General features: G+C 49.4%; 1 protein-coding gene across 1 annotated transcript; it reads left to right on the top strand.

The window, feature by feature from the left end:
* The first annotated feature begins 370 nt into the window (after positions 1–370).
* Positions 371–1,332, top strand: LOC123161371 (agamous-like MADS-box protein AGL61). The gene has a single exon (XM_044579209.1). The coding sequence runs from the start codon at positions 537–539 to the stop codon at positions 1,125–1,127; it is 591 nt and encodes a 196-aa protein (XP_044435144.1). The 5' UTR covers positions 371–536; the 3' UTR covers positions 1,128–1,332.
* The last annotated feature ends 17,435 nt before the right edge of the window (positions 1,333–18,767 follow it).

Genomic DNA, 18,767 nt, shown 5'->3' with positions numbered 1-18,767 from the left:
ATTTGGTTAAATTTTAGAAAGTTTGACTTCAATCGACTCTTATATGCTGAGTAAATAAAAACGGAGAAAGTACAAACTTGATCCCGATGCTGTTGTTTCGCTCGCCGCGCTGCGTTGCGGTTGCGAGCCTAGGCCCTAGGTGGGACGCACGATTCACAATGGAACTGAGGGAGGAAGCCAGGAGCGGATGCTGAGCAGGGACACGTGGCGGTAGATCGAACAGGGGACGCACGGGACGCACCAAAACCTTTTTTCCCTTTCCCAAATCCGAGTACCACACGTCCACACCGATCATCTTCCAAACGCCGCCTTCTCTTTCCTTCTTTGTGCGGGCGGTTTCCAAAAATTGTTACCGCGTTTCCAACCCAACCCGGACCCGAGTTGATCCGCAGCCATCTCTTTCCTTACGGACATCCATATATCCCCCTTTCGCCGTTCGTTCTTTGCATCGCCGTCCCACCGGGAGAAAAGCAAGCAAGAGAGAGAGAGAGCAACCGTCGCCGCCGCGTTTCCTCCTCCTCGTTGAGAGAGCGACCATGACGCAGCCGCCGCGTTTGCACCCACTCGTTGAGCAAGCGACCAAGACGCTGCCGCCGCTCGGCAAGAAGACGAAGGGGCGGCAGCGCAGGGAGAACCGCCGGGTGGAGAAGAAGGAGTCGCGGCAGGTGACCTTCTCCAAGCGCAAGTCCGGGCTCTGGAAGAAGGCCGCGGAGCTCGCCCTGCTCTGCCGCGCCAGCCTTGCCATCGTCGTCTTCTCCGAGGCCGGCAAGGCGTTCGCCTTCGGCAGCCCCTCCACCGACGCTGTCCTGGGCTGCGCCGACGTCGACGGCAACGCCCTTGCTCCTGTTCCTGCTGCCGACGACGTGGAGTGGGAGGCCCTGGAGGCACTGTGCCAGGAGACGGAGGCCATGGGCGTGGAGGTTGCGGCGGAGGCCGAGCGGATGAGCGCCGTCGGGAAGAAGGTGGTGGAGGTGCAGACGCAGGCGGGGAAACGCTTCTGGTGGGAGGCGGACGTCGAGGCGCTCGGGGAGGCGGAGCTGCCGGTCTTCGCCAGGGCGCTTCAGCGCCTCCGGGACAACGTGCGCCGCCACGCCGACAAGTTGCCCTCCGCTCCACAGCCGCAGTAGTCCCGAGCTGGACGAGCTTCGGTTAATCGCCATTGTTCTTGGATCATCTTTGAGCTTCGGTTAATTGCCATTGCCATTGTTCTTAGATCATCTTTGCTTAGGTGCCTTTTGCTAGTAGTGCTGTGTAAGATTAGTGGGTATTATTGTTCACGGATACAATTGACGAGTTACTGGTTTCAAGATTCATAAGTTGTTTTCTTGTTAACCTGTGCTGCTACTAGATATAGTATGTTCTTACAGCTTTTGCTGTATTCCAGTTGATCAGGTTATACTAATTGCTGATCGTCAACTCAAATTTCTGCACAAATCATGCGTTCTTGGATCAACTCGCTGAACAAGAAATTTGATGCCGCATTAACTGTCGATGAAGTAGACAATCCGGAACCATAATAAGTTTCCTTCCGAACATGCTGCACCTTTTGTAAAGGGCAAGATTAGCAGCAACACAAATATCCGAGACGTTAATTGATCTTTGGCTTCAGTCTAAGTTTTCATCCACTGCACATAGCTGAGTTAACTGCAATGCTAAGTCTAACTCTTCTTGTCCATATGATTGATTGTAGTGTCAAAACGATAAAATCTATATATACTCGTACACTGCCCTAAATTTTCTTGGTATTGCAGTAGGCACTGGACAGAGGCTCCGCTCCCGTTACTGAATTATAAACGCCAGATAGTCATGATACAAGAGATTGTGCATTGCAGAGTGCCGACATCAGGCAACAGTGGAAGGAACTAACTGGCATGCATTCAGTTAATTTGCGAGTAACATCATACACATCAGTAATGCTAGTAGAAACTCAAAACCAACCTCAAACGGCAGTACAGATACTTCAACAATGGCAGCAATCGGTGTGCGATCCATCACATCAAAACAAGTGTCACCCAGACTTCGACCATGGCAGCACAAAAGAGAGGAGAATAACAGTGTGCTCTTACATTAGTGTTTTTAGACTATCAGGAGGGCAAAACGCACCCCCCCCCCCCCCCTCCCCCGGGGTTCCATTTTTCATTCAAAACGAAACCAGAGTAAAAACCGTTCAGATCCTCAACGTTCTACCAAGTTCAAAGCTACAAAAACAGAAGGAAAGGAATCTGGGGGAGCCAACAGCCCCAAAGTACAGCTTATTACAGATCTCTGGCCAGTGCCCAAAAGCTCAAGAGACGAGTAGAAAACGCTCTTATATTATGGGACGGGGGGAGTATCTTTAAGCACCATATTTCACTATCAGCATAGACATCATACACATGGCTTTATAGTAGGCACTATATATGTGTTAATCTCATTTCAAACGCAACCAAACGCTATGAAGCTTCTATTACAACTATGATACCTAGGAGCATAGTTAACAGGAAACTTAGTTGACAAATACTTAGTGGAGTATCTATCATCGGCCACATGTTAACTACACTTACACCTTGCATAATTATTTTGACTAACTAACAGTAACAACAAGTATAGCACTTGTTCCTTGTTCCTTATTCCTAGAAGTGCAATATAGATGTCAATTGAGCAGTGCAAACACTCTGAAATCTGACCAACGTACTGTGACCAGAAAAACATAATTTCGACAATAGCTTCCGGACTGCCATAGATCAAGAGCACTCTGAACTATATACTTGTACCTTCAGATCAGATGCATCAGCAAAAATTCAGAATAAAACCATACTCCAGGGAGCAACAATTTGTTCTACCACGTCATTCCTGATTATGCATATACTCCGATTCAATCATCGAGAGGATTTTCCACGCAATGAACAAAAAAAATGCAAGCTAAAGTTGTAACATCTTGCTATATGCAGCTACGTACTGCTGTTCCAATCCCGAACAATGACCTGATTAGGCAAGCAAAAAATAATCTGATGGACTGAACGAACCCGTCAGCCGTGCGCCGATCCCCATGGCGAAGCCACTACCACTGCCGCCGCGGTGGCTTCCGGGCTTCGGCCAACTTGGCGAGGCGGCGGAGAACGTCGGCCCTGAGAGCATCGAGCGCCGTGGCGAACTCGGGCAGCTCTGCCTCCCGGAGCGCGTCCACATCCACCTCCCACCAGTGCGCCCTCCCCTGTTCCTCCTGCGCTGCCCTGACCTTCTCCGCGACGGCGCGCAGCCGCGCCTGCTCGTGCGCGACCTGCGCCTCGATCCACCCCACCTCACGCCTCACCGCCGCCACGCGCGCCGCGGCCTCGTCCACCGTCTCGGTCCCGACGTCGGCGTCGAGGAAGACACTGCTGAGGACGGAGTCGAGGGTGGGGTTGCCGAAGAGAAGGGGTTTGCCAACTGCGGGGAAGGCGAGGATGGCGAGGTGGGGCGCGAAGAGCTCGGAGACCTCCCAGGCGTCCTGGACGAGCCTGTCGTGGCGGTACTTGATCCTCTCTCGCAGCCTGGCCCGGGTGCGATCCCCGCCCTGCCGCCGCCGCTCGGTGCCCCTCGCCGTCGCCATTGCTTCGGCGGCGATCCTTACTCCAGATTGCTTTGCTTTGGGGTACGAAATGGGAACGGGACCTTTTGTTGGAGGTCACACAAGCAGACAAGCTTTATTCTTCCGAGAGCGTGCGCACATTGACATGAGGACATGTACAATGCAAGTATCACCTTCCTAAGAAAAATTCTAAAATCACGGGCTTTTTACAGAGTTTTACCAGTCTCTTTCCTAATCAATTTTCTCCTCTCCTGATTTTCAGTGGGGATAGGCCCATCACGTTATATGTACGTTATGTATGTGCAATCACAAGATGCCATCTAAGCCACTTCGTTGATTCCGTAACCCATCGTCCGTGCGTATAGCATGCCGCCCTCTAGTGCCTCATCTCTTCCACATGAATGGGGCACTATTTAGTTTGTCAAACACACACCGCATGGACTGCCCCGTCAAGCCAATGTATGACATATACATCCTCCTTTTCTTGTACTTCACATGAACGTGAAGGGCTAGTTCGCCCCATCTCTCTCGCTTTTGCCCATTCTCTCTTACTTTTGTCAGCCAAGAGCCTACTTCCTCTGCAGGATCCCGTCTTAGTCTGCAGGCTACTAGTTGAGCTGAGCTGGACAATTAAGAGTGACGTATAGGGCTCGGGCACCCATCCACAATGGAGTGTTGGCCATGCCCTGAATAGATTCTCATTTTTTGGCTGACAATTGAGATTTTCTTACTTCCATTCTTTTTGACAAAATTTGAACAAAAATGGGCTGAATGACTACGCTGACATGTCGTGCTGACTAGCCAGCCAATGGGTAAAAACCACGTCTACTCGGTGAAAACCGGATTCAATGGAGAGAAGGTTTGATCTAACCGGTCTCGATAGTCTAGGGTGGACTATTATATGGTGTTGGGTTCTACGGTAGGGTGCGTCGACTGCAAATTAAAATTTTCCTACGCGCAGAACAACCAGGAACATGCTACGGAAGATGGATCACATATCGTTACCACTAGACGCGCAATGCCGTGCAACAGAAGTAGAGTTGAGGCAGCGTGTTCCCGGAGTCCTCCTCCTTGCCGGTCTCCCACGTAGCCGATCGGATCCCGCGAACAGGTTCGCCCTAGCGGCGCAAGTGCACCGCCTCTAACGGTATCCACGCGCGCAGGAGGAACGTCGTGCGGCGGACTGCTAGGTCCAATCACACAACCGGCGGCGAGTGGAGGTGGCTATTCGCAACACATGCAAACCCTAGTGACAGCGCCCAAGCGATTAACCACATGAGTGTGCCGCACCTCCACTTTATATAGGCGTCTGTCGCAGGCTCAACACTTTGGCCTGCACGGACCCTAAAGCCCACAAGTCTACTCGTCCACAATCTGAATACAGCTCGGATCATATCCGACCAGTGTCCTCGAATCCGACCTCGTAGGTTCCTTTCCTTAAGCGCGCGACCCCTTAGGTTCAAGTCGGCTTGGTCGCAGTTCGGACTTCGGATAACCTCCAAACTGCATGGTTGGTAGCGGCCTCTAGCAAGGCATGCCGAACACCAAGCAGACTATAAAGCTGGTTAGGCGAACCTGTACAACATGTCACACTTCTGTTCCCTTTGCCACACGATATATGTTGTCGGGCTCAAGGCGAGATTGTCATCCTTGTGCTAGCCCGACCTCTTTCTCGTTCCAGTGATGCCAACCACTATCCGGATTATCTCATAATCCTTGTCGCATGGTCATGCTTCTCTTGGTCGGATCACACGAGGGGCCCAGAGTATATCTCTCCTGATTGGAGAGGCAAATCCCATCTTGCTCGACCACGTCTCGCAGCATGGGTCTGGGCAAGCCCGAAACCTATCTTTGTAACTACCCAGTCATGGAGTAGCGTTTGGTCGGCCCAAAGCAGGTTTGTCACCATCCCGAGTACATGCGTCAGCTCAGGTGTTAGGACATAGAACGTATGTTGTACTAGAGACTCACAGATGACATATCGCTGCATCTCATAGTTGGGTCTGTCCGGCTCGGACCTTATCTCGACTCGGATCCGACTACGTCAAATCCGACCAGACCTTTCCAAGTCCGTATTATCCGGTTAGCATCCAATGCTCCATGGCTAGTGAGACCAAGTCATCGACCGTGTCATATGCTAGTATAGTTGGCTGGGTGTCCACACAGCCCTTTCGAGTAGGGATCTTTTAGGACAGTCATCATACAATGCATAGTCCCACAAACAAGTCACGTACTTGCTAATACACATCATTGATAATGTCCAAGGACTATCTTTATTCATAAACACATAGGAAATATCATCATACATGATTGCCACTAGGGCATATCTCCAACAGTCTCCCACTTGCACTAGAGTCAATCAAATAGACATCGAATGCCCATAGCTCTAACGTGCCCCTCATGCTTGGGTTGTGGAAGCGGCTTAGTCATCGGATCTGCAACATTTGCATCGGTGTGAATTTTTCATAACTCTACATCACCATTCTTTACGATCTTTCTTGTCAGGTGATATTTCCGATCTATGTGTCTGACCTTGTGGTGATTCCTAGGCTCCTTGGCTTGTACGATGGCACCAGAATTGTCACAATAAAGGTCCAACGGTTTTACCGAGGCTGGGAAAATACCAAGATCATCCAGAAAGTTCCGGATCCAAACACCTTCCTTTGCAGATTCACAAGCCACAATGTATTCAGCTTCTGTGGTAGAATCGGCCACCGTATCTTGCCTGGAACTCCTCCGTTCATGACGTACACAAATCTGGACTGTGATCGAAAATCATCTCTGTCGGTTTGGAAACTAGCATCGGCGTAACCCTTTACGACGAGCTCTTCCTCACCTCCATAAACTAGGAACATATCTTTAGTCCTTTTCAGGTACTTCAAAATAGTCTTTACCGCTGCCTAGTGGCTCTCACCAGGGTTTGCCTGGTACCTGCTTGTTAGGCTTATTGCAAAAGCAACATTGGCCTTGTACATATCATGGCATACATGATGGATCCGATTGCCAAGGCATACGGAATCCTACTCATCCTGTTTCGCCAATCAGATGTCGAAGGATTCTGAGTCTCGCTTAGCCTTATAACATGTGAGAGTGGCAAGAACCCTTTCTTTGCCTCACTCATGTTGAACCGCTTCAACACTTCATCTATGTACGTGCTCTGGCTTAAGCCGAGCAGCCTCCTCGATCTATATCTATAGGTCTTAATGCCTAAAATATACACTGCCTCACCAAGGTCCTTCATTGAAAACTTGCCATTCAATGACTCCTTGACAGAGTTCAGCATCGAAACATCGTTCCCGATCAACAATATGTCATCCACATACAAGATGAAAAACACTATCGAGCTCCCACTTAACTTCTTGTATAAACAAGCGTCCTCTTCGCTTTTGATGAAACCGAGACTAGTGACGACCTCATCAAAACGACTATTCCAGCTCTGAGATGCTTGCCTCAACCCATAAATGAATCTCTTAAGCTTGCATACCTTACTAGCGCTAGTCGGATCGACAAAACCCTTGGGTTGTATCATATACACGTCCTCGGTTAAATTTCCGTGAAGGAAAGCCTTCTTGACATCCATCTACCATATCTCGTAATCGAAATATGCAGCTATAGCTAGTACGATCCTCACCGACTTCAGGATTGCTACAGGCGAGTAGGTCTCATCATAGTCAATTCCTTGAACTTGTCCATAACCCTTAGCGACAAGCCGAGCTTTGTGGATCTGAACATTTCCATCCACATCGGTTTTCTTCTTAAAGACCCATTTGCAACCAATGGCTGTTACGCCAGGCGGCGGGTCAACCAAGTCCCAGACTTGATTCTCATCCATGGACTTTAACTCGGATCTCATGGCCTCCAGCCATGCCTCGGAATCTGGGCTCACCATCGCTTCCGCATACGTGGCCGGCTCGTCGCTTTCTAGCAACAATACATCACACACTCTGTGCAATCTTTCTGACCTTCGTGGTTCCGGTGCCGCTTCCACTACGGGTTCCCTGACTGACTCCGGTATGATCTCATCACCAGCCGAGCCGTCCCCAAGTGGTCCTCGAATTTCTTCGAGTCGGACCGTCCTCCCACTGGCCTCCCGACTGAGAAACTCTTTCTCAAGGAAAACCCCGTTCCGAGCAACAAACACTTTGTTCTCTTCCCGATTGTAGAAGCTATATCCCAAGGTTTCCCTAGGATATCCCAAGAATATGCATTTATCCAACTTGGGTGTAAGCTTGTCTGACATAAGTTGCTTGACAAATGCTTCACAACCCCAAATCTTTAGAAAAGACAAACTGGGACTCTTCTCGATCCACATCTCATGTGGTGTCTTGTCTACGGATTTTGATGGTACCCTTGTAAGTGTGAAAGCTACAGTTTCTAGAGCGTATCCCCAGAATGACAAGGGTAAATCTGATTTGCTCATCATAGACCGAACCATGTCCAACAAGGTCCTATTCCTCCGTTCCGACACGCCGTTTCTCTGTGGCGTCCCCAGAGGTGTGAGCTGAGCTACTATACCTCGACTTTTCAGATGATCATCAAACTCCTGGCTCATGTACTCACCTCCACGATCAGATCGCAGAAACTTTATAGTCTTGCCGGGCTGATTCTCAACCTTGTTCTGAAACTCTTTGAAATTTTCAAAAGTTTCCGACTTGTGCCTCATCAAATAGATATATCCATATCTACTCAAATCATTGGTAAAAGTCACGAAGTACTGATAGCCACCTTCGGTAGTTGTGCTCATTGGACCACACACGTCACTATGTATAAGTTCAAGCAGCTCGGACGCCCCCTCGCAACTCTTTGCGAAAGGAGACTTAGTCATCTTGCCGAGCAAGCATGATTCACATGTCTCGAACAACCCAAAGTCGGACGAAGTCAGGAGCCCATCATCATGGAGCTTCTTCATGCGTTTCAGACTAATGTGTCCAAGCTGGCAATGCCAGAAGTATGTCGGATTTATCTCATTAGGCTTATGCCTCTTGACATTCATATTATAGACAGGTTCCGTTTCCAGATTCAAAATGAATAGTCCATCAACAATCGGTGCATAGCCGTGGAACATACCATTCAAAAATATCGAACAACTGTTGTCCTTTAAATTGAATTCATAACCCTGACTCATCAAACATGAGGCAAAAATAATGTTCCGACTAAGTGTAGGAATGCAATAACAATTATTCAATTCCATAATAAATCCGAAAGGAAGCTGGAGCTGCATCATGCCGACCTCCAACGCAGCAACTCTTGCTTTGTTGCGACCCTGATGTCAATCTCCCCTTGTGCTACACGCCTAGTTCTTACCAGCCCCTGAATCGAGTTGCAAATATGAACAACCGATCCGGTATCAAATACCCAAGAGCTACTAGGTATGTCAGCAAGGTAGATATCTATAATATATGCAACAAGTGTACCTTTTCCTGAAGAAGCATTTCCAGCCTTCTTGCCGTGCTCTGCAAGCCACTTGCTACAGTTCCTCTTCCAATGACCGGTTTCCTTGCAATGATAGCAAATGGTATTCGAGTCCGGTCCAGACTTCGGCGCAGCAGCGGAGGTTACCGTCTCCGTGCCCTTTTCCTTAGCCTTTTTCTTAGACCAACTCTTCTTGAACTTAGCTGATTTCTGCACCATCAACACTTGATGCGTGCCTTTCTTAATATCCTGCTCTGCCACTTTGAGCATCCCATGCAATTCAGTGAGCTTCTTATCCATGCCATGCATATGATAGTTAGAGATGAACGTCCCATAGCTGGGCGGAAGAGAACCCTGAACTGCATCTATAGCAAGCTCATCCAAGAGCGGGAAGACCAACCAATCCAAAGCTTGCACATATCCGATCATCTTGATCACATGTGGGCTCAGTGGATCACCTACCTTCAGCTTGCAATCCATCAAGGATCGCCAGACATTGAATCTTTTTGCCCTAGCTTGTGTGTGAAACATGCTCTTGAGACTCTCGATCATATCGTAAGCCTCAACATTTTCGAAATGCTGTTGCAAATCGGGCTCCATACAAGCATCAGACAGCTGATCTCCGTTGATTCATCAACGAGTTTCTGGTAGGCATTCTTAGTTGTGGCATTAGCATTATCGGCAGGTTCCTCTGGAAGTGGATCCTCTAGAACATGTTCCTTTTTATCGTTCTTGAGAACAATTCTCAGATTTCTATACCAGGTGGTAAAGTTTGTTCCATTAAGTTTATCCTTTTCCAGAATTGATTTCAATGCAAAGTTGGGTTGAGTAGGTAGTGCCATTGATCTACAACAGAAAATATGCAATCACTAAGCAATGTGTTTATGTAGAGTAATTCTAGCCTAAACAGAAATACTCCCACTGAAGTCAGCATCCCTCCGCAGACTCTCAGTGATTCAGGATCCGACTAGCGCATGCGACTAGTGAGCTTTAGCATCACTTCTAGCCAACATACCTATCCGGTAAGCAACTCCTCGCTAATCGCATCTATATACGACTCCTGTCGGTCGGGAAGGTATCTTATACCCTGGCCCCCAACCTTCTTTGCCACAAGGCCCAAAACCGTTTTGATAGCCTTGTCAAGTTAACCGGATGAAGTGCATGTCTGTGTCCGACACGAACCCTTCAGTTCAAGGACACCGGCAGCACTCCAATTTTATGAGCCCACTACTAGACGTACTTGATGTGTGAAGGTGCAACGTTTGGAATGGCAATTTACTTGATATTCATGAGGGATCTTTCTACCATTCTAACATGCATAGAAATAAAGAAGCATAACAATCACAAATAAACACATATTGTGAAATAGTATGGCTCCTTCATGGGCGTTCTTCCAGGTCGGCTCCGACTCGGAAGACCATCTAGGAACTCCATCTTGTTTGTCACGCCGGGATGCCAAGCCACCAACCTGATCTCTATTATCCAACTACTACAACTAGCAATGAATTTTACATAGAGTCACAAGTCGACACGCAGGTCATTATACAATATAGTGACAACACTTTGGCTCCTGCCGGCTGACAAACATGACACGCAGGCCATGTATAATTTACACACATGCATCACATACATATGAGCCATACTACTCACATCAAACCTGCAAAAGAAAGTCATTCATAGAATCGCATTCTACCGGTTTGTGTGTCGGGTAGGAAATACACGGGGCTACGCACATAGCGCCCGACTTTTTCGGAAATCACAGATCGCGTTCACGCCAAATTTTCTGATATGACCAATGTCGTGGTACTAAGTCTGACAGTAAGAATAGGGAGTACATATGAGGAGGAAAGGTTCTAGCTACGGTGAGATTGTACAAAAGAGTTTACGAGTTCAGGCCCCTCTCGGAGGAGGTAAAAGCCCTACGTCTTAGTGCCCTGAGGCGGTCGACTGGAATATGGGTGTGTGTGTTACAGGGGGTGCGAACCCTTGTCCGAGAGGAGGGGGGTGGCTTATATAGAGTGCGCCAGGACCCCAGCCCACCTTCGTTATAGGGGTTCAATGTACATAAAGATAGGACGTTACTGATAACGCCAACTATAAAGTGTATTTAATGACCTTTAAGACTACGGAGTGAATGCCTGGCCATTGTCGTCCTGAGTGACTCCTGGTCTTCTGTAGGTCGAGTGGTTTCTTGTATAGTCGAATGGCTTCGTCTTGGTCGAGTGATACCAGGAGGGAGGGGTACCCGAGTGAGATGACTGGTCGAGTGGATTGCACTCGACGACTTCAATTGGTACTCTATGTTGTTCTTTGAATGTCTTTGCTTCTAGGGTAGTAACCTTGGGTAGGGCGTATAGGTTAGGCCTATGACCCTACCCTAGGTCTATGGCATCATCATTAGCCCCCGAATGGATTGAGGTCCGAATGAAAAGAATGTTGAAGTTAGTCCTTCCTGACTCTTGTGCTTCACAAGTACCCATGATGTATTGGAGGCCCATGCTGGAACTTCGGCTTTGTTTCAGTCGCCCTGATCGATTCAGAAGTTGTCGAGTGGATTTATACTGGCACTCGTTGAGTGTTACTTTGATGTGAAATCTTGGGCGCGATTGGTTGCTGCGTATCCCGGATCTCATGAGATTCGAAATTTTGGGAAGCGTGCAAGGCGGATCGCACCGCAGTAAGCAGGAAAGATAGATAGGGGTGCCTTGATTTCCATGCCACCTTTTTCGCCACGTACCCGGCGCGCGACTATTGCGGGATTTGACAGGAGTGCTCGGGCCCATGAGTCAGCCACTTGGAAGTTGGTCCTTAAAAGGCATCGGGGCAGAGGCGTCTACACTGTGCGCATTCATTCTTCCTCTTCCTTCTTTGCTTCTCCACTGCATCTTTTTCCTCCCTCGATGCCGCCGCCCCGTCACCATGGTGAAGGACAAGACGGCGGCGCTGGAGCATGCAAAAAAGGCGACGGGGGCGGCGAAAGGCAAGAAGACGAATCGGGGGTCGTCATTGAGGTCTGCGCTGCCGCCGGGCTGGATCTAGGGCGATTGGATCCGATCTTCGCTCTGGCCAGAGGATTTGGAGGAGCTGTCCGACTCCGGTTTGATCGCTACTGGGGTCGCGAGGCTGCCGGAGGGGGAGACGAAGCCTCAGCCGCGGTCGGGTGAGTGCGTCTTCCTTGCTACCCACGTCGACCGTGGTTTCTCCCTTCCTCCGCATCCTTTTTTCCGGGGCTTCTTGAACTTTTTCGGTGCCCAGCTTCACCACTTCTCTCCCAACACCATCACATATCTCGTTGCGTTTGTGTCCATGTGTGAGAACTTTCTGGGCTGTCGACCACACTGGGGTCTCTTCAAACACATCCTCACAATTCGCTCCCAGACCGTGAAGAAGGCAAATTTGAGTGACGAGAGGACACACGTGATCCAGATGTGTGGGGGCCTAGGGATCCAGATGAGGAAGAGGAGCACTTTCCCTACCATGGCACTTCCCGAGTCGGTCAAGGGATGGCAGTCAACCTGGTTCTATTGCCAGGATGTTGCGACCCCCGATCAGTCGACCGGTCTTCCCCCTTTCACCCTAGATCGTGCCCAACAGCCTTCTTCGCTGACCATGACCGCAACGGAGAAAGTAGAGACGGACATGTTGGTCGATAGAGTAGTCCAGTTGATCCTTCAGGGTGTAACTGGCATGGACTTGTTGGAGGTGTTTCTCAGTCGACGCATCCAGCCGCTCGAATCTCGTGACCACCCGATGTGGATGTACTTGGGTGCCAATGACATCGCTCGGGTTCACCCAAAGGAGGTTACAGATGAGATGGTGGCCCTGTGGCTGAAGGGCATTACCGGGAACAAGGACAACCCCAGGGGAGCCAAGAGAGTCGATCCATTCGACACTGACAACTAGCCGGACAAGGTCTGATCCTTGCTACCGAGTGTACTTCAATCTGTCTTGTAATTGTTTCTAAATCCGACTAATGTTTGATTGATTTCTTGCCTTGTAGGTTTATACTAAGATGTACTCAATGCCAAATGGTGAACAAGCCCTGGAGCAAGACCAGGAGGGAGAGGACAGTGCAGAAGAGAGCGGTGAGTGGCAATCTCCAGAAGATTATGACGAGGAAGAGAGTGACGAGTTGGACGATGAAGAGGTAGTCGACTCACCACCTTGCACAGAGCATCGATCCAAGCAACTCCAAGATCCAGCGGGCGGGCGTGGCAAGACCGTGGCTCTGAGTACGCACGCACAAAAGCGCACTCGGACTCTTACTCCGGAGCCAACAAAGAAGGTCACCAAGCAACCCAAGGTTGCCCCTTCGAAGTTCGGAAGACCTTGCCCAAGATCAAGATGGACGTTCCTATTGCCTCTGGGTGAGTGTTCTATCTTTCTATGTTTTCTTCTACCGACTCATACTTCTGCTTTGACTGAATGGTTTATAAACTTTTCAGTGCTGCAACTTCTGTGTCCTCCATGGATGTTGATAAGGCTCCGGGTGATGAGGAGGCCGATGACGCAGCTACTTCCAAAGCTGGTATGCTCTTGCCATCTTGAATTTGTTCTGCCGACAGGGTTGTCGGTCGACTGAACTCTTGCGGTTGCTTTTTGTTGCAGCTCTGCGGGACGTCATTGAGCTTCCGGATGATGAGGAAGAAGTGCCTTTGAAAGAGAGAAGAAGGAGTGGTAGGGCCTCAAGCGGGAGGACGACTGAGGGTCAGGTGCCTCAGTCAACATCGGCTCTAGAAATGGTGGTCCAGCAATCTGTAGATCCAGATCGTGCCAATGTTACCATTGCCAATCCACTGTCGATTGACCATCCTTCAGGGTCAACTTCTCAGGTCTCTGCTGCGCCCGCACAACTCCATGATTCAGATCCCGTGACCGCTCCGACTGTACTGCCATCATCGCTCTTTGCGGCATACCACACTCTAGGCGACCCACCGAGTGCCACGAGGGAGGCCCTTCTCCAGGTAAACCTCGTGATGGAGCAGATGAAGGTGGTGCATGAGGCCAGTCAGGTTGCCTACACTGCCAGCACCGTTCTGCCAGCCAATGTCAAGGTTAGTTGGTTTCCGACTGGTCTCTTGACTAGTGGTACTTGCAACTATTGCTTCACTGTCCGTAAGGTGTCCTTAGATGAGTGTTTTGGAACCTTTTATGTGCATCTATCATTGGTCTGCATTTCGCATCCAATCACCCACTGGGTGTTTTGTCTTAGAGGCGAATAGTTCTTGCACTTGAGTCGACCGGGTTGAGTCGAGTGTAAAACCGGACCAGTGGGGGCACGCAGAGTGCACCCACTGGGTGTAGTCCCCGAGACTGCGGCCGACTGCTGGTAGTCGGCTGGGGTCTGAGAATCTCTTCCTTTTTTACTCGCGCTGGGAAGACCATGCCGAGTGTAAACTGGACCAGTGGGGGTGTGCCAAGTGCACCCACTAGGTGTAGTCCTCGAGACTACTGTTGAATGTTTGATTCGGCGGTAGTCTTAGAGCAATTTTCGCTGTGATTGACTTTTGTTTCCGTCGACTGACATATCTTATTTGCTGACTGCAGAAGTCTTGTGATCTTGGAGCTCAATTTTCTGAACTGGAGAAGAAGCAGATCAGCCTTAACTTTGATCTGGAGCTGGCCAAGAAGAATCTCAAGAAGGCCCAGGACGAAGCAGCTACCATGGGAGGTAACAATCCGTCGACTGTCCACCTTATGACTCTCTCTCTCTCTCTCTCTTTCTTTAGTCTTTTTGAACCGAGTGACTCCACTCGAACAGATGTGCGTAGTGAAAACCGTCAACTCCAAGCTCGTCTGGAGAATGTTATTTCTTTAGAGAAAATGAAGCAAGCCTGGAGAAGAAGGATTGAGACCTTCCCGCAGCTCAGAAGGAGGCACGAGAGGAAACGACACTTGCTGACAAGAAGTTGGCCTCATTCAACAAGTTCTAAGAGGAGAACTCCAAGTTGAAGACTGTCGTTATTGAAGCCAACCAGGAGGTTGCGCGGCTGAAGAAGGACAAGGAAAGCTTGACTGATGAAGTTGGAGGTCTCAAGGCCAAGAAGAGCAAATTGTAGGCTTATCTGATGCAGCTCACTGCAAAGTTGGTCTTGAAGCTTGAAGGTATTTCCTTTTGTTCGACTGATTTGTTGATGTCAACTGTCACGCCTTGTTGAACTGTCGACTCACTGCTTTTCCGACTATGCAGAACTTTGCCAATACTTCGAAGCAGAAACTGGGCGGGTCGAGATAGGTCTTGGCCCCATAAACTCTCCTGTCAATGATGACAATGTGATGAATGTGCTGCGATTGGAGTCTCGCCTGGACAGTGCTGTGGATTATCTCGCTTGTCTGAAGGTGGCAATGACGCGGATAGACACTGAACTCTGGCCTCTGATGGAACTCTCACCGGATCTCGAGTCTCTGATGACTCGACTGAATAAAATCCCTGGTCGAACGCGGGAATGGAAGAAGTCATCTTCTCGTTGTGGCGCTGATGTTGCTCTGTCATTGGTCCGAGTGCACTGCAAGGATGTCAGAGAAGACAAGCTGGCGGCTCTCAAGGTCACCAACACCAAGAAGCTCAGCTTCCAATCGTTTATGGACACCTTCCTTGACACCGCCACTCGCATCACAGACAGCATCGACCTTGACAGCTTTTGCGATCCAGCAAGTCCTCCTCCTACCGAGTGATCAAACATTATGCCCCACCTTTATTTGCCTCGGAATGCCAAGTGGTTATGTAACCGTTAAACTCCTTCAGGCTTGATGCCTGAGTACTTCTGCCCGTTGCGGTTCTGAACTTTTGTGGGGTTTATCTGAACTTGGTTTTCCTTGAATACAATGGCTTTGCCTTTATCACCTTTGAATGTCTTTCGATTCCCAGTGAACTTGATCTTTTCACCTTTCGTCGAATGACTCGGACGATGTGTTCAATCGACACCTCGTCGTCCTTGCGGATCGGGATGGAGTGTACATTGTAATTCTGGCATAGCTCTGCCACTATGTTCAATCGACACCTCGTCGTCCTTGCGGATCAGGATGGGGCGTACATTGTACTTGTGGCGCAGCTCAGAGGACCTTCATGTCTTAGGCGAGTACAGGGTCGCAGCTAAGCCCCCGAGTGGGAGGATTGTTGTCCACTCAAAGTGTTTTTTAACTTAGGCAAGTACGGGGTTGGGGCTAAGCCCCCGAGTGGGAGGATTGCTCTCCACTCGGAATGTTTTTAACTTAAGCGAGTACGGGGTCGCGGCTAAGCCCCCCGAGTGGGAGGATTGCTCTCCACTAGGAATGTTTTTAACTTAGGCGAGTATAGGGTCGTGGCTAAGCGCCCGAGTGGGAGGATTGCTCTCCACTCGGAATGTTTTTAACTTAGGCGAGTACAGGGTCGCCGCTAAGCCCCCGAGTGGGAGGATTGCTCTCCACTCGGAATGTTTTTAACTTAGGCGAGTACAGGGTCGCGGCTAAGCCCCCGAGCGGGAGGATTTCTCTCCACTCGAAATGTTTTTAACTTAGGTGAGTACTGGGTCGTGGCTAAGCCACCGAGTGGGAGGATTTCTCTCCACTCGGAATGTTTTTAACTTAGCCGACTACGGGGTCGTGGCTAAGCCCCCGAGTGGGAGGATTGCTCTCCACTCGGAATGTTTTTAACATAGGCGAGTATGGGGTCACAGCTGAGCCTTCGAGTGGGAGGATTGCTCTCCACTCAGAATGTTCTTAACTTAGGCGAGTACGGGGTCGCAGCTAAGCCTCCGAGTGGGTGGATTGCTCTCCACTCGGAGTGTTTTTAACTTAGGCGAGTATGAGGTCGCAGCTAAGCCTCCGAGTGAGAGGATTGCTCTCCACTCGGAGTGTTTTTTAACTTAGGCGAATCAGGTTCGTGGCTAAGCCACCCACTGGGGGATTCAGACACAAATGATTACGGAGAATCAATCATTAAGATACTATAAAAATCTTGTCTTTGGAAAGCAAACTGAAGTACTCTTATTACAACTCGTCTGGTCGAGTGATTTTAGGTATAGAAAGGACGAAGCAGCTCTGCGTTCCATGCGCGTGGCTCGTCCATATTCTTGGCTACGTTGTAGATGTGATACGCTCCATTGTGAAGCACCTTGGTGATGATGAAGGGACCTTCCCAGGCTGGAGCGAGCTTGTGAGGCCGTTTCTGATCCACTCAGAGCACAAGGTCTCCTTCCTGAAATGCTCGACCTCTGACATTATGGGCATGGAATCGATGCAGATCTTGCTGATAGATGGTCGACCGAATCAAAGCCATCTCGCGTTCGTCTTCCAGGAGATCAACTGTGTCTTTGCGTGCCTACTCTGCTTCAGCTCTGAGAGGAGTTCCACTCGGGGGGCATTGTGCAGCAAGTCACTCGGAAGCACAGCCTCGACGCGTACACTAGGAAGAAAGGGGTTCGGTCAGTCGACCGGTTTTTGGCATCGTTCTCAGCCCCCATAGGACGGATGGTAACTCAGTCACCCAAGCTCTAGTAGTGTTCTTGAGGTCGCACATCAGTCGGGTTTTTTAACCCTTGAAGGATCAAACCATTCGCCCTTTCTGCTTGCCCATTCGATTGCAGGTGTGCAATGGACGCATAGTTGACCCGAGTGCCTTGGGACGCACAGAACGCCTTGAACTCGTCAGAATCAAAGTTGGAGCCGTTATCTGTGATAATGATATGAGGAACTCCATATATGAATATCAACTCCTTGATGAAACTGACGGCAGTGCTTGACTCAAGGTTTTTGATGGGCTTGGCTTCGATCCACTTAGTGAACTTGTTGACTGCTACAAGGAAATGGGTGAAACCACTTCTGCCGGTCTTGAATAGTCTTTAAGGCAGACGCAGGCTCGTGGGACATGTTGGAGTAGAACTGGCAACCTGCGCACTTGTCGACTATCTCTTTTGCCATCTCATTTGCTCGAGGCCAATAGAATCCCGCTCGGTATGCTTTGGCCATGATGGTCCGAGAGGACGCATGGTGACCACAGGTCCCCGAGTGGATATCGTTTAGGATCATTTGACCTTCTTCCGGTGTGATGCAGCGTTGAGCCACTCCTGTGATAGTTTCTCTGTAAAGCTGTCCTTTTATCACGGTGAAGGCTTTGGATCAATGGACTATCTGGCGAGCATCGTCCTCATCCCCTGGGATCTCCTGCCTGAGAATGTACGTAATGTACGGTACCGTCCAATCGGGCGTGACCACCAAGACTTCCATGATCAAATCGACCACAACTGGAACCTCAATCTCAGCCGGGTCGTTGAACTTATTGGTTGTAGAGGCTCTTCCTTGAAGGGAGCTTCTTGTACTGATGGGGTGTGGAGATGCTCCAACAACACGTTGTTGGGGATCGGCTTCCGAGTGGAACCTATCTTTGCCAGATCATCAGCAGCTTGATTCTTGATTCGTGGTATGTGGTGGAGCTCTAACCCCTCAAACTTCTTCTCTAGCTTTCTCACTGCATTGCAATAACCGGTCATTGCTGGACTCCTGACATCCCATTCCTTTATTACTTGATTAACCACTAAGTCTGAGTCGCCGTAGACCATCAAGCATCGGACGCCGAGTGAAATGGCCATACGCAACCCATACAATAGTGCCTCATACTCAGCTTCATTGTTTGAAGAATCAAAGTGGATCTGGAGGACATAACTGAGCTTGTCTCCTTGTGGGGACACTAAAACCACTCCTTAACCAGAGCCATTCAACATCTTGGATCCATCAAAGAACATGGTCCAATGCTCCGACTGAATCTGAGTAGGCTGTTGTTGTTCTATCCACTCTGCGAGGAAATCTGCAATTGCTTGAGACTTGATGG

This window comes from Triticum aestivum, chromosome 7B (assembly GCF_018294505.1).
Source record: "Triticum aestivum cultivar Chinese Spring chromosome 7B, IWGSC CS RefSeq v2.1, whole genome shotgun sequence".
Taxonomy (NCBI): domain Eukaryota; kingdom Viridiplantae; phylum Streptophyta; class Magnoliopsida; order Poales; family Poaceae; genus Triticum; species Triticum aestivum.
Note: the sequence above shows the minus strand (reverse complement) of the source record. Positions and strands in the feature narration are given on the sequence as shown.

Excerpts from the sequence above, each read along its gene's own strand:
- LOC123161371 (XM_044579209.1), top strand. The coding sequence starts at position 537 with ATGACGCAGCCGCCGCGTTTGCACCCACTCGTTGAGCAAGCGACCAAG.